The 14,066-nt window shown below is 43.2% G+C and overlaps 1 protein-coding gene across 1 annotated transcript in view; it reads right to left on the bottom strand.

Moving 5' to 3' along the window:
• Positions 1-13,674, bottom strand: part of LOC120913326 (cytochrome P450 2G1-like) — a 35,634-nt gene extending 21,960 nt beyond the window's left edge. Inside the window, exons 1-4 of the mRNA XM_040323195.1 lie at positions 13,573-13,674; positions 11,540-11,828; positions 8,000-8,162; positions 3,160-3,309 (exon numbers count right to left, since the gene is read on the bottom strand). Coding sequence (XP_040179129.1) covers positions 3,160-3,309; positions 8,000-8,162; positions 11,540-11,719 — 493 coding nt within the window. The 5' untranslated portion in view covers positions 11,720-11,828; positions 13,573-13,674. The remainder of the gene's footprint in view (positions 1-3,159; positions 3,310-7,999; positions 8,163-11,539; positions 11,829-13,572) is intronic.
• Between the last annotated feature and the right edge of the window lie 392 nt (positions 13,675-14,066).

The following is a 14,066-nucleotide window of genomic DNA, read 5'->3' on the forward strand; positions in this document are numbered from 1 at the left end:
ACGTAAAAATTTCGAATTTCGCAGCGGGAACGGCGGCCATACTTGACATTACTATTCCACTAGAGCCTAGCTCTAACTTTACGCGGCCTATCTCTTACGTAAACGGCGTAAAAGTACTGCGTCGGCCTGGATATACGTTCGTGAATCGCCGTATCCCCTCATTTACATATTCTACGCCGACCGCAATGGAAGCGTTTAAGCGTATCTCTGTTTGAGCATACGCTTAAACTTAGGTCGGCGTAGATTTTGAGTTAGGTCGGCTTATCTACTGATAAGCCGGCCTAACTCTTTGTGAATCTACCTATATGTTTTCATAATATACTGTGTAAAATATACTATACTACCACATACATGTGTTTGTTATTTTTGTATTTCTGTTTTTTAATATCTCAACTTTGATAACTGGAACTTGCTGCTATATCACCTTGTATGTACATGAATTGTGTTATATTTCGCTTATATTGATGTATATTTATGAAATGTCTTTTATATATGTATCTACTGTGAAGTGTCACTGAAATTATTAAAAATAAATATGTCAAGTCATCATTAAATTACTTTTATACATTATCTACTGTGAAATGTTATACTTCATTATTGAAACTTAATATGTTAAGGTCATCTTATATAGTCTTCATTTAGTTGCTGACCCTGTGCTTAATATAAAGTCCCCCACAACCCCCCCCCCCCTCAATTATTTGAGATATAAGATAATATCTGTATAAGAAGAAAATAATATGTTACCCAGCACAACAGATGGAAGGCTATAACCTGTATCAGAAAATTGTGATATGTTACACAGCATGAAAGGTGAAAGGCAATAGCCTGCATAAGAAGACAGACAAAGTTTACTTAGCCTAGTAGATGGAAAGCAAAGACTTGCATAAGAGAGTGATATGTTAAATAGCATAATAGAAGGAAAACCTGCATAGGAAGACCATTAAATTAGGCTAGTGACTAGTCATAGTCAAGACAGAAATCACAGAGAGCTTTCCTCTGAAAGATCTCTCTATACATAACATTATTTTCACAGAAAATGCATATTTATACACTGTAAAAAAAAAAACCTGGGGAAGGCCTTATGGAAACATTTTCCATCATTTAGAAAAATACAACTTGGATGTTAACCTTCATAAAACATTGGACAGGTTTATGAAAACCTTAGGCCTAATTCACACCTATACATTTTTAGTGCTTTTTGCATTTTGCAGATTTTGCACTACAGTCCATTTAACATTGTTTCCTATGGAACACGTTCTGTAGTGCAAATTTGCAAAAAGCAAAAAGCTACCTTAAAGCGGAGTTCCACCCAAAAGTGGAACATCCGCTCATCGGATTCCTCCCCCTCTCCGGTGCCACAATTGGCACCTTTCAGGGGGTAGGGGGGAAAGGCTTCACTGCCGGGTACCCTTACCCGCAATGGCATCGGCAGTATCCGACAGCTGATGGAAACATCAGCTGCGGGTGCCGACATTGCTGGACTCCAGGACAGGTTAGTGTCCATTTATTAAAAGCCAGCAGCTGCAGTATGTGTAGCTGCTGGTTTTTAATAAAAAAGAATTGGGCAGAAAACTGCTTTAAGTGGGCTGCCACAAATAAATAAATAAATAATAACCCTATAGATTATAGGGAACAAAAAAAATTCTATTACTAAAAAAAATATGCATAGAACAACTGCACCCAGTTGTTTTATATAAACCTTTATTTCTTCTAATGATAAAAGACAAACATAAAAATGTATACCCTTTAAAAACAACCATCTACTATGGTCCTGTATTCCTTAAAAAAAAAAAAAACACACACACATACAAATCCTAGGCAATGTAATAATATACAAATATGTAGAAGAGACTTATATACAGTAACTATTTTATGCAAAAAGTGGTGCCTCCTAAGAAATAATCTCCACCTGGCATGACAATTAGTTAGCATCCCATTCAATGTCCATCTCAAATAAATACAAGTATCTTCCAGAAAGGGTTATTCCAAGGTTAGAAACACTGGCCCAGATTCTCAAAGGCGTTACGACGGCGCAACACCATTTGCGCCGTCGTAACTCCTCATCTGGCCCCGGGTATCTATGCGACTGATTCTTAGATACCCATTAGATCTGACAGGCGTAAGGCTGTTACGCTGTCAGATCTTAAAAGCAATTTTTTTTCCCGCCGCTAGGTGTCGCATCGTCGTTTTCCCCGTCGTCTATGCAAATTAGGTAATTACGCGAGATTCCCGAACATACGCGCGGTCGACGCTGAGAATTTACGTCGTTTCCGTAGCGTACGCGACGCGTAAGGTTGCCCCTGCTATTAGGAGGGGCAACCAATGTTAAGCATGGCCGTCGTTCCCGCGTCGAATTTAAAAAAAATTACGTCGTTTGCGTAAGACGTCCGTGAATGGCGCTGGACGCCATTTACGTAAACCTCTAAGCAAATGACGTCGGGGCGACGTCATTTAGCGCAATGCACGTCGGGTAATTTACCCGACGGAGCATGCGCAGTACGCTCAAATGGGGCGGGCTTGCGCCGAGCGATTTAACAATACACCGCCGCAAGTTTACAGGTAAGTGTTCTGAGAATCAGGCTGTAAACCTGTAAACCTGCGGCGGTGTAACGTAAATCACATACGTTACGCTGCCCAGGAGCAACGTAAATGTATGAGAATCTGGGCCTATGCTGATCAAAATATGGCATATTTAAAAGTGATCCAAAATTCCATTACATTTATCATGTAGACACACACTAGGAACCACAATGTATGGGACCACAAACAGTAATACCATTATGTATAAAACTTATGCACATGTAATGAATCCGGCTATGCCATGATAGCCAAAGGTTGATTATCATTGGCTTAAAGATAGTTTTTGCAGGTCGGAGTGGTAGACTAAATGCTCAAGAATGTAGAGTGTCCTAGGAGTACTTGACACTCCAAATGCTTATGTATCCTAAAGTGGATTTATCCTGTAATATAAAGGTTATTATTTATCTGTGGCAGTCCACTATAAGTCATTTTTTTACAATAAGTTGGTGACTGAAAGTTGATCTACTGTGAGCTCTGGATAATATAATTATGTGGTTTTGAGGTTTGTCCAATATTTTTTGGTTTCAATTACACTCTAAAATGAGGATAAAACGACAAATACCATGGGCAGCTGTATACCTTTGTAAGATTTTAGTTCTGCTACTAGACATCGAGCTTCTTCCTGGATTCTTTCTTCAATACTTCTTTTGCCCATTCCAAAATTTCTAAGACTCATGAGAGTGAATCGCCGAAGGCTCTTCCAAGTTTCTCCATTGCTAAAGCCCACTCCTAAGTAACAATGACTAGATTAAAGATACATTATATTAAGGATATTAAAGTTGATCTTTAGTCTAAATATGAAATATAAAAACGTATTCCACTGCAATTTCCTTGAACAGATCTAAAGGATCTAAAGGTTTTATAAAAAAAATCACCTAAAAGCTCCATTCACTTACCCAAATTTATGGTATTGTGATCGCTTCAGGTTTTCTCCTGGTCTACTGTTTTGGTTCCTGAAGGGTGGGCCAGGGGTCTTCTTGCATTGCCTACCTTGTTATCATTGGTTTTCAGTCCATTGGCGGGGTCCTAACAGGGTTGCACAACAACTACTGTAAGAATAGACACCATGGCCATTAGTGGCCTCTTTGGAAGTAGGAAGGGTTTTTTCCCCTTCCCCTTGCCTAAGTGGCATAGAAGGACACAGTAGGAGAACACACGTAGAGTGGAATGGAGTGGGTAGGGACAGAGCAGACTTACTCCACCCGCAGCCAGGGATGGTGTGGAAGGGGGGGGGGGGTGAGCTATTAATCTTATTTTTTAGGCTCCCATTTCTTCTTTTCTTTTTTTTCCCCCTTCATCTTTCCTTTTTCTCCTCCTTTTTTCTTTGGGGGGGGGGGGGGGGGGTTAGTATAATTGATCAACTTTTGATACAATTTTGTATCTAGTTCTTTCCTGCAATGTTCATTTGTGTCTTTTATGTAAACAATGGAGCGTAAGAATGTACAATGCTGAATGGAAAGTTGAAGTTAATAATAAAATAAAATAAATGTGATTATAAAAAAAAAACTACTGTATATCAGAATCAAGTAGAGATATAATCTTCAACAATTAAATGGCAGTGTTTATAAATTTGTAGCTGCATCTATGGTGTGCTCTAAGGGGCAGATCCACGTAGATCGGCGCTTCTCTCGACCCGACGTAAACGACGTTTTTTTTTTAACTGCGCATGCGCCGTCCGTGGGGGTATCCCAGTGCGCATGCTCGAAATTAAACCGGAACCAGACAATGCTTACGACGGTGACGTCATTCTACGCAAATTCCTATTCGCGAACGACTTACGCAAACTAAGTAAAAAATTCAAAATTGTACGCGGGAACGACGCCCATACTTAACATTGAGTACGCCTCATAATAGCAGCTTTAACTATACGCGGGAAAAAGCCGAACGCAAACGACGTAAAAAAATGCGCCGACCGGACGTACGTTCGTGGATCGCCGTAACTAGCTAATTTGCATACTCGACGCGGAATTCGACGGAAACGCCACCTAGCGGCCGCCGAAATATTGCACCTATGATCCGACGGCGTACTAAGACGTACGCCTGTCGGATCCATCCAAGATGCCGTCGTATCTTGTTTTGTAGATACAAAACAAAGATACGACGTGGGAAATTTAAAATTACGCCGGCATATCAATAGATACATAAAATAGGAAGATACTGCGCAGGTCTAATAAGTGAAATAGTGATGACACTATAAAAATATGTGAAAAAAATATATAATGAAAAAAATAAAAATAAAAAAAAGGCTGCTGCAACTTATATGTAAGATACACACATAAATACAATATAAAAGGAAAAGCTGCGCTGCAAGTTGAATCAACATAAATAATCAATTATGTTTAAAAGTACACAAAATCCCAGTGCAACACTGAAAAAAAGATTAGTGCAAAAGTCCATATAGGATGTATCACAGAGGATTGCAGGAAGTGACAGAAAGTTCTCCGAATAGGTGAAGCTAAATATCCAGGTAAAAATCTTGTGAATCAGATGACAAATCCACCACCACTTATGTACCAACTGCTTACCAGAGCAAGAATAAATTCAGGCATGTATAACATGGGTCAATAGGGGTCCTGGATAGACTGCCACTCTCTCTCCTGTATCACCAATCCTCTATGTCAGACCAACTTTATTGTAAGTGGAACGCAGACCAAGTATGTATTTATATGGACTTTTGCACTAATCTTTTTTTCAGTGTTGCACTGGGATTTTGTGTACTTTTAAACATAATTGATTATTTATGTTGATTCAACTTGCAGCGCAGCTTTTCCTTTTATATCAATAGATACGCCGGCGTAATGCTTTTGTGGATCTGCCCCTATGTCTTTCCCTGTAATAAAGTTCCAGTTTCCTATCTGCAGTTAAGCAGTAAAGCCCCTGTGGTTAATCTTATTGGAAATTTTAGTCTGTCACCATCCTGATGATAGATGCCAGAGTAAAAACATTAGGTAGATTAAATATTTTACTCATTATACTCATAAGGTAAAATAAGTCAAAGGTGCATGAAACCTCACGCCCTCCAAATTCTCACCTCTAATTCCCCCTTCACAATCCCACATCCACAACCTCATCCCTCCACCACTTCTGCATAACTTACTCATTCCAAATTTTCAAAACAATTCAAATTGGTCAAAAAATTATCGACCACATTTTGTGTAAAGAATAGCTGGTTGTTAAGGAGAGGGCTGGGACACCGGCCGCCGTGTCCTTAACAACCAATGACTTATCAGCTGTCATCGGGCTTTCCCACTGAGAGCTGAAATATAAACAAAATTGCATGAACAAAATGAGGATACATCCGAATCTCCAAATAACCCAAAATTTGTCAGAATTTATATTCGGACCAAAACAAATTGCACATATCTACCTCTCACCATCTTACCCCATAGTCCAGTCTTTGTAATGCCACCCCACACTCCCCCCTCTACAATCCCATCCAATTGTCTTTCCACCTCCATCATCCTTCCCCACAAATCCTTGAAAATAAATAATTGCAAATTTGGATTACTACTTCATGCAGAAAAGTTACCAACTGTTGGATATTTCTACTCAATCATTATACACCAGACACATTTGAAATATCTGCCTGAAAAAGTAAATGTGTGTACACTAACAATTGGTAATAGAAAGAAGTATTTTGGCAAAAGAGAAAGTCTTATTTCTAGCAATTTTGTGTTTTAGTTCCAATTTGAAGCTAAATTCCAGGAATTCTGAACTTTCAAAAATCTGCTGGCTTACTATGGGTTAAGTCCAATGAGGCGCATGCCACCTCTAGACTTATCTGTTTACTGTACACCCGGAGTGCTGGAAGTACAGCTAGGGTCGTCTTTAATGTTGATTGGACCACGGGCAAAAAAAATCTTGGGGCCCCACCATGCAATTTTGCTCTCCACCTGCTCTGAGACATACAATAAATATCAGCTAGACGTAAAATCTGTTTACTGTATTAGATCAGGCAGTGATTGGAATTGATTGCCAGAAGTTACAGCATATCAATACCACTTACTGATTGGATGCTAGAGGTTACAGCACATAATTTCTTCACTGCAGAGGGGCATGATATACATATGCATGCTGCCTTTATTTACATATGAATGCCTCCAGCCTCAGCTATTTACATATGAATGCTCTCGTTATTTACATATGAATGATGGCTATTTACATGTAAACACAGGGGCCCGGATTCAAGTAGATTTGCGCATTTTTTACGGAGGCGCAGGGCAACGTTTTTTCCCTGCGCCCCCGCAAATTTACTGCGCTGCCCTTGATTCACGGAGCAGTAGCTCCGTAAATTGCGTGGGCGCGCCGGCAAAATGCCCGGCGTAAGCGCGCGCAATTGAAATGATCCCGTAGGGGGCGGGAATCATTTAAATTAGGCGCGTTCCCGCGCCGAGCGTAGAGCGCATGCTCCGTCGGGAAACTTTCCCGACGTGCATTGCGGCAAATGACGTCGCAAGGACGTCATTTGCTTCAAAGTGAACGTGAATGGCGTCCAGCGCCATTCACGATTCACTTACGCAAACTACGTAACTTTCAAATTTCGCGACGCGGGAACGACGGGTATACGTAACATTGGCTGCCCCTGCTAATAGCAGGGGCAGCCTTACGCGAAAACCGCCGTACGGAAACAACGTAAATTGCGTACGCAAGGCTCGCGCAACGTTGTGAATCGGCGTTAGTATGCAATTTGCATACTATACGCTGAGCACAACGGGAACGCCACCTATCGGCCATCGCAAGAATGCAGCCTAAGATATGCGGGCATAAGAGCCTTATGCCGCGCATATCTTAGGCTGCAGACGGCGTAACGAGGTTCCTGAATCAGGAGCATTCGTTACGCCGGGGCAAGTAAGCAATTGCGCTGTGTAACTTATGGTTACACAGGCGCAATTGCTTCTTGAATCCAGGCCAGGGTTTGCAGGTGAGTCCTCTGTACACAATAGGGCAGCGCTGAGCAGCATTAGTAGCAGCACTTCACACTGAGATATCAGGATACAGCAAAGGACTAAAACTTCAAGGAATTTCACTGGTATAGTTGGCAAGTATGAGGCAGCTGTCTTGGGCCCCACAACCATGACAGGGCTCAGGGCAGCTGCCCTTTTTGCCCTGCCTACAAGGCCCTGAGTACATCTATCTGACAGGAGAGATGCTTCTTTCTCACACACAGCAGCTGCTCTGCCTGCCCCTGTCCTCTGCTGTCTATTAACAGAAGGCTTAGCAATTCATGAATGGGTTCACATAATACAAAGTTCTCTGTGACTGTGCAAGCGGAGAGGAGGGGTGGGCATAGTGACTACAGATGACTCTGCAACTGCAATAGCTGAGACCCAAAGGTCCAGCATCGATCCAGTTATATCTAAATTCCTGAGTAATACTAGTGCAAGGTAATTACACTTTAGTTATTGAGACAAAAACTTACCAACCCCAGACACAACATCATCAATTGTTCCAAGATTTCCCCGGTCAGCAAATTCATCTGCATGGTCAACAAGAGCTTCTTTGACTGCCTCATATCCACACAACATGATCACTGGTTTAGATCCGAAATAAAGAGTATAGACTGAACCATACTTTTGACCAAGCTGAATAAAACAACAAAGCTGTCCAGTCAGTGAGACTAAAATAACAAAACTATACAAATATATTCAAATATTATCTCACCATGTGAGGAAATAGGCTACAATAGAGAGAAAGGAGGGAATGGAAAGAAGGAGACAGAATTGTAGTTAAAGCGGGGGTTCACCCATAAAAAATTTGTTAACATTACATTCAGCAGAGTTGTTAGAATGACATTAGGCTGTTTTTTTTAATCTCCTTGCCGTACATACCGTTTTACATATATATGTTCACCGCGGCTTCCGGGTAAGTAATCTGCGGGACTGGGCATTCATAATTGCTTGACATGCTTCCGACCGGCGCATTCAGCGCGTCACGAGTTGCCAAAAGAGGCCGGACTGCGAGTCGGCTCTATACGGCGCCTGAGCACCGACGTTCGGCTTCTTTCGGCAACTCATTAAGTATGACATGCTTTAAAGTAGAGGGGAAGGTTTCAGAGGGAGAGATTAAAGATGTGAGTGAGAATGCATAGGATAGAGAAAAAGGGTGACTGTAGTAGTTGCAAGGGAGTTAGGTGGGCATCTGAGACAAGTTTGGTAACTTCTTACATAGTAGCAAGGTCAAAAGAGGAAAGAATTGAATGTGTTCTTAGACAGGGTATGTTAAGTGCAGACGTCTATCTGTACAGCGGAGGTATCTTCATGAATTGCATCAACCTTGTTTTTTAAGTGATTGGACAGTGAGTGAGATAATGGGTGGAGGTGAAGGTGGACAAAATACAAAGAGAGTACATGACAAAGTATTAATGAGAGAGATGGATAGAGATGGGCCAAACACCCCTTGGTTTGGTTTGTGCCAGAAATCTTATGCCGCGTACACACGATCGTTTTTTGGCATGAAAAAAAATTTCACCTTTCAGCATGTCCAAAAAACAAAGTTTTTCCAACATCATCATTAAAAACGATGTTGCCCACACACCATCGTTTTTGAAAAATGATGAACAAAGAGCGGTGACGTACAACACGTACGACTGCACTCTAAAGGGGAAGTTCTATTCGCCTTTGGGCTGCTTTTAGCTGATTCCTTGTTAGTAAAAGACGATTCGCGCTTTTTTGTCTGTTACAGCGTGATGAATGTGCTTACTCCATTATGAACGGTAGTTTTACCAGAACAAGCGCTCCCGTCTCTTAACTTGCTTCTGGGCATGCGTGGGTTTAAAACGTCGTTTTTGCCCACACACAATCATTTTTTACAACACGAAAAACGTCATTTTGAAAAACGACGTGAAAAAATGCAGCATGTTCGAATTTTTTTTTTGTTGTTTTTCAGAAGATGAAAAACGATGTGAAGCCCACACACGATCATTTTAAATTACATTTTTAAAAACATTGTTTTTTTTAATGCCGAAAAATGATTGTGTGTACGCGGCATTAAACATTTCAAAAGTCTATAGGACCCAAACAGAAAAAATCAATAGCCACTATTTTGAAGGCTTATTTGCAAGTTATTGGCCATAAAAAGGGTGTGGGGGCCGTGTATTGCCCTGGGGAACATGTATAAATGCAAAAAAAAAAACATTTAAAAAAGATTGCTTTTAAAAGAGCAGTAATTTTAATGATGCTTAAAGCGGAGTTCCACCCAAAAGTGGAACTTCCGCTCATTTGTCTCCTCCCCCCCCCTCCGGTGCCACATGTGGCACCTTTCGAGGGAGAGGGGGGAGTGGATGACTGTCTTTGACAGGTATCCTGTCCCCACTTCCAGGAAACTGGGCCGAGGCGCATTATGTCAGCAACTCGGCTCCCTCCTTCTCCCCCTGCTGCCAGGCCAGTAGGAGAGTGCAGCGGTGCCTTGTGCATTGCACAGTAAAGACATAACATAATGCCATAATGCTTCACTACCCGGGTTCTCTTACCAGCATTGGTGGTGGCAGCACCCGACAGCAGACAGAAACATGAGCTGCGCTGTCAACAATGTTGAACTCCAGGACAGGTGTCCTATTATTAAAAGTCAACAGCTGCAGTATGTGTAGCTGCTGGCTTTTCATTTTTTCAGGGGTGGGTGGTAAACCTTCCTGTATAGGATGTACCTATATTTAAGCCTAGAATAAGACTTACCTATAGGTACTGTAAATATCTCCTAAACGTGCACCATTCAAGAGAAATATACTGTTTACCGTGCCGATAATGTCATCAGTGCATGTGTTCTGTGCCTTTTCTTCAGGTGAGTGTGCTGTGACCGGTGGCTCCCCCGCACATATGCGGAAGTGACGTCACGTGGCTCCAGGCAGTCACAGAGCTGGAGTCTTTGACTTCCATACTCAGGGCCAAATCAGGGCCAGTCCCTCAAAATCCAGGACAGTTGGGAGCTATGCCAGTGTGCCAGGCCTAAAAAAAAATATTTTATGGGTTCCAGCTAGAAGGCAGAAAATCTCCTAAACTTGGGATTACTGTTTATCATAGCCACATGTTGCATAGGGATAAATACTGTGATATGACTGCTGTCAAATGATGGTAATCACAAGCTGGATGCCCTTGGTTATATCTGCAAGCACCTTTGTGGCCATTGCTATCAGGAGTGGTGTGGTCATAGCAGGTAAACAGAGGGCATTAAAAGTGCAGATGTGTCCAAATTCACACTTTCAGGGACCCATGTGCTCCCACATAATAATCATGCACCTGTGACTATATTTGCAAGCCCCTGGGTTTATGCACATGTACCCCAGTGTTGCCAAGCGTTCGTATTTTTACGGACAGTTCGTAAAAACTGGCACTTTTTTCTCCCGTTCGTAAATGTCCGTGGTTGCGGGAATGTGCCAGTAAAAATAGCCAAGATCAGTTTGGCTTGGAACTGCACATGGAGATTGGAGGCAGGGGGGTTATGGTGGCTGCGGTGGCACCGCAGAGGGAGATGGAGGCAGGGGGCAATGGAGACAGGGGGAGATTGGAGGCAGAGGGTGTTAGTGACAGGGGGTGATTGGAGGCAGGGGGTGTTGGTGGCACCGCAGAGGGGGATGGTGGCACCACAGAGGGTGGGGGATGGAGACAGGGGTTGTTGGTGGCAGCGCAGAGGGGGGTGAAGGCAGGGGGTGTTGGTGGCAGAGGGGGATAAGGCAGGGGGTGGTGTGACTAAATAATTTGCCCTAATTATATAGAAAATAACAAAAATATGTTTTTTTACCTTTACTGTACCTTTGCCTAGCGTACTTGATTGTAACCTAAATACTGAAATTTGCCCCTAAAAATGTAATTTAGTAACTTTTGTGAAATGCTAGTAAAAACGTGGCTGCGCCAGTAAATTTTGGGTGTCGTGCCAGTAAATTTCAATCTGGTAGGTTGGCAACACTGATATACCCTGTGGTGGTTCGCCTATAAATTCAAAAAGTTCAAAAGACATAAGCACTGACCTCCATTAAAGATCTGGCCAGCTTTCCTCGCTTAATCTGTAGAACACTCCCAATGACAGGAAGAGGTGTCGGCCCAGGAGGTAGGTTACCTCTTCTATACATTGCCTTCCATGAAGAATACATGAATATACAGAAGATGGTCAAAGCCAGAAGCATTGTTGACAACCATGAGACCTCCATTTTTCACACAGCAGAAGTAATCAAATGTCTTTTGTTCATTCTTTTATATACAGTGCTGGCAATCAGTGACTGCTGAACAAATAGTTTCTTATCAGTTCCAAAGTTCAATCTGTAAATGGGAACATTAAAAGAAATTGCAATAAAAACAAACCCGTCACCTGAATTTAACTGTAGGTTCATTTCATTGCTACAACTACTACAACAGCCCACCTTCCTCTCCATGTCTAGCTTTCTACCCACTTTGAGTCCCCTCAATCCTTGCACAAACACACACACATACTGTACATATTGTAATACACTACAGCAGCATGTACTTCCCTCCCCCCTCTAGATAAGGATAAGGTGACCAGATTTTTTAAATGAAATCCGGGGACATGTTTTTTTACTAGTAATGGTGGCAATCAGTGACTCATTGCTGGACTGCGATAGCACGGACACTAAGTGACACTTTGTGGGAACCAGTGACACTAATACAGTGAGCAGTGCTAAAAATATGCACTGTCACTGTACTAATGACACTGGCTGAGACGAGGATAATATCTAGGGCAATCAAAGGGTTAAATGTGTGCCTAACAAGTGTTTTGTTACTGTGGGGGAGTTGCTTTTACTAAGGGAAGGCAAAGATCTCTGTACCTGCTTTGCAGGAACTCAGGGTCAATGTCTTCCATACTGACAGAACGGCGATCTGCTTTGTTTACATAGGCAGACCACCGTTCTGCCTATGTACATAACAATCACCCCCCTAAGCTAGTAGTTGCGGTGGAGCAGGGGGGGGGGGGTGTAATTCAGAATTGTTCTTTTTATTCTGCACTGACTGTCTTTTAAATTGCCCCTGCCCCTAGTTAAATTCAATCCGGGGACAAAACTGGGTCCTCAATCCGGGGACTGTCCCCGGAAACCGGGGATGTCTAGTCACCCTAGATGAGGAAGACCTGCAGCTAGGAGGACTGCAGGGGGGGATCAATAGGAACTCTCATCGAGGAATACAGGAATTTTCCTCCCTCCATATAAGGAAGAGCCCCATCTAGGAGGACTGCAAGGGGTGATAAGAGGGGACCCCCATCCAGGAATACAGGGACTCCATTTCCTCCCCCCTCCAGTTAAAGAGAACCCCCAGGTGGGAGAACTGCAGGAGGGTGATAAGAGGAGAACCCCATCCAGAAACATAGGAAACCCCCTCCGGTTAAAGAAGACCCCCAGCTGGGAGGCTTGTGGGGGGGGGGGGGCTGATAAGAAGGCACCCCAATTCAGGAATACAGGAATTACCCTCTCTTCCCCGTCCATTTATAGAAGAACCCCATGATTGTTGGGGGGTGATATGGGGGACCCCATCCAGTTATACAGGAATTTGCCTCCCTACCCCCTCCAGTTATAGAAGACCACCAACTAGGAGAGAACTGCAGGGGGGTGATAAGAGGGATCCCCATCCAGGAACATAGGAACCCCCCTCCAGTTAAAGAAGACTCCCAGCTGGGAGGACTGCAGGGGGGTGATAAGAGGGCACCCCCATCCATTTATACAGGAATTTGCCTCCCTGCCCCCTCCAGTTATAGAAGACCCCAAGCAAGGAGGACTGCAAGGGGGTGATAAGAGGGGACCCCCATCCATAAATATACGAAATCCCCTTCTCCTCCCCCCCCAGTTAAAAAAGACCTCTAGCTTGGAGGACTGTAGAGCGGTGATAAGAGGGACCTTGCCCATCCCCTCTAGTAGAAAAAGACCACTGACCAGCAAGACCACATGCAGCTGCCCCCTCTTCCCCCTGGAGAAGGTGAATGGTGGGTAAACACATCCAGAGAGCCGTACACACATAGCAGCCTCAGTCACAGTGCGGAGGGGAGGGGGAGACTCACAGAAGTAGAGAAAGAAGAAGAAATTCTGCACAGTTCAGATGGATGTGATGGAGCTCTGGACGGGCCTGTCACCGCTGCTTCCACTGCTTGCTTTGTTCTCCACAATGCTGAAACCATTCTCCCTCCTTTCACTTTACCAGATCAGCTGATCGGATGCTGAGCTCTGCACAAGGGGGAGGCTGGAGGATCCAGAGTGGAGGTGGGGATGCTGTTAAAGCAGTAGTAGACTACATAAAAAAAAATTGGCGCCCGGGCGATTTAAGTCATAATGTGCTAGTATGCATGTGTGGGAGTCGCTGTTTATGGCACGGCTCTGAAAGAATGTCACGGGAATGTCGTTCCTTCAGAGCGCATGCGCTGGTGATGTCACCGTTTGCATCTAAAGAAAATATCTCCTAAATGGTGCAAATTGGCGCCCGGGCGGTTTAAGTCATAATGTGCTAGTATGCATGTGTGGGAGTCGCTGTTTATGGCACGGCTCTGAAAGAATGTCA

Source organism: Rana temporaria, chromosome 9 (assembly GCF_905171775.1).
Source record: "Rana temporaria chromosome 9, aRanTem1.1, whole genome shotgun sequence".
Classification (NCBI taxonomy): Eukaryota; Metazoa; Chordata; class Amphibia; order Anura; family Ranidae; genus Rana; species Rana temporaria.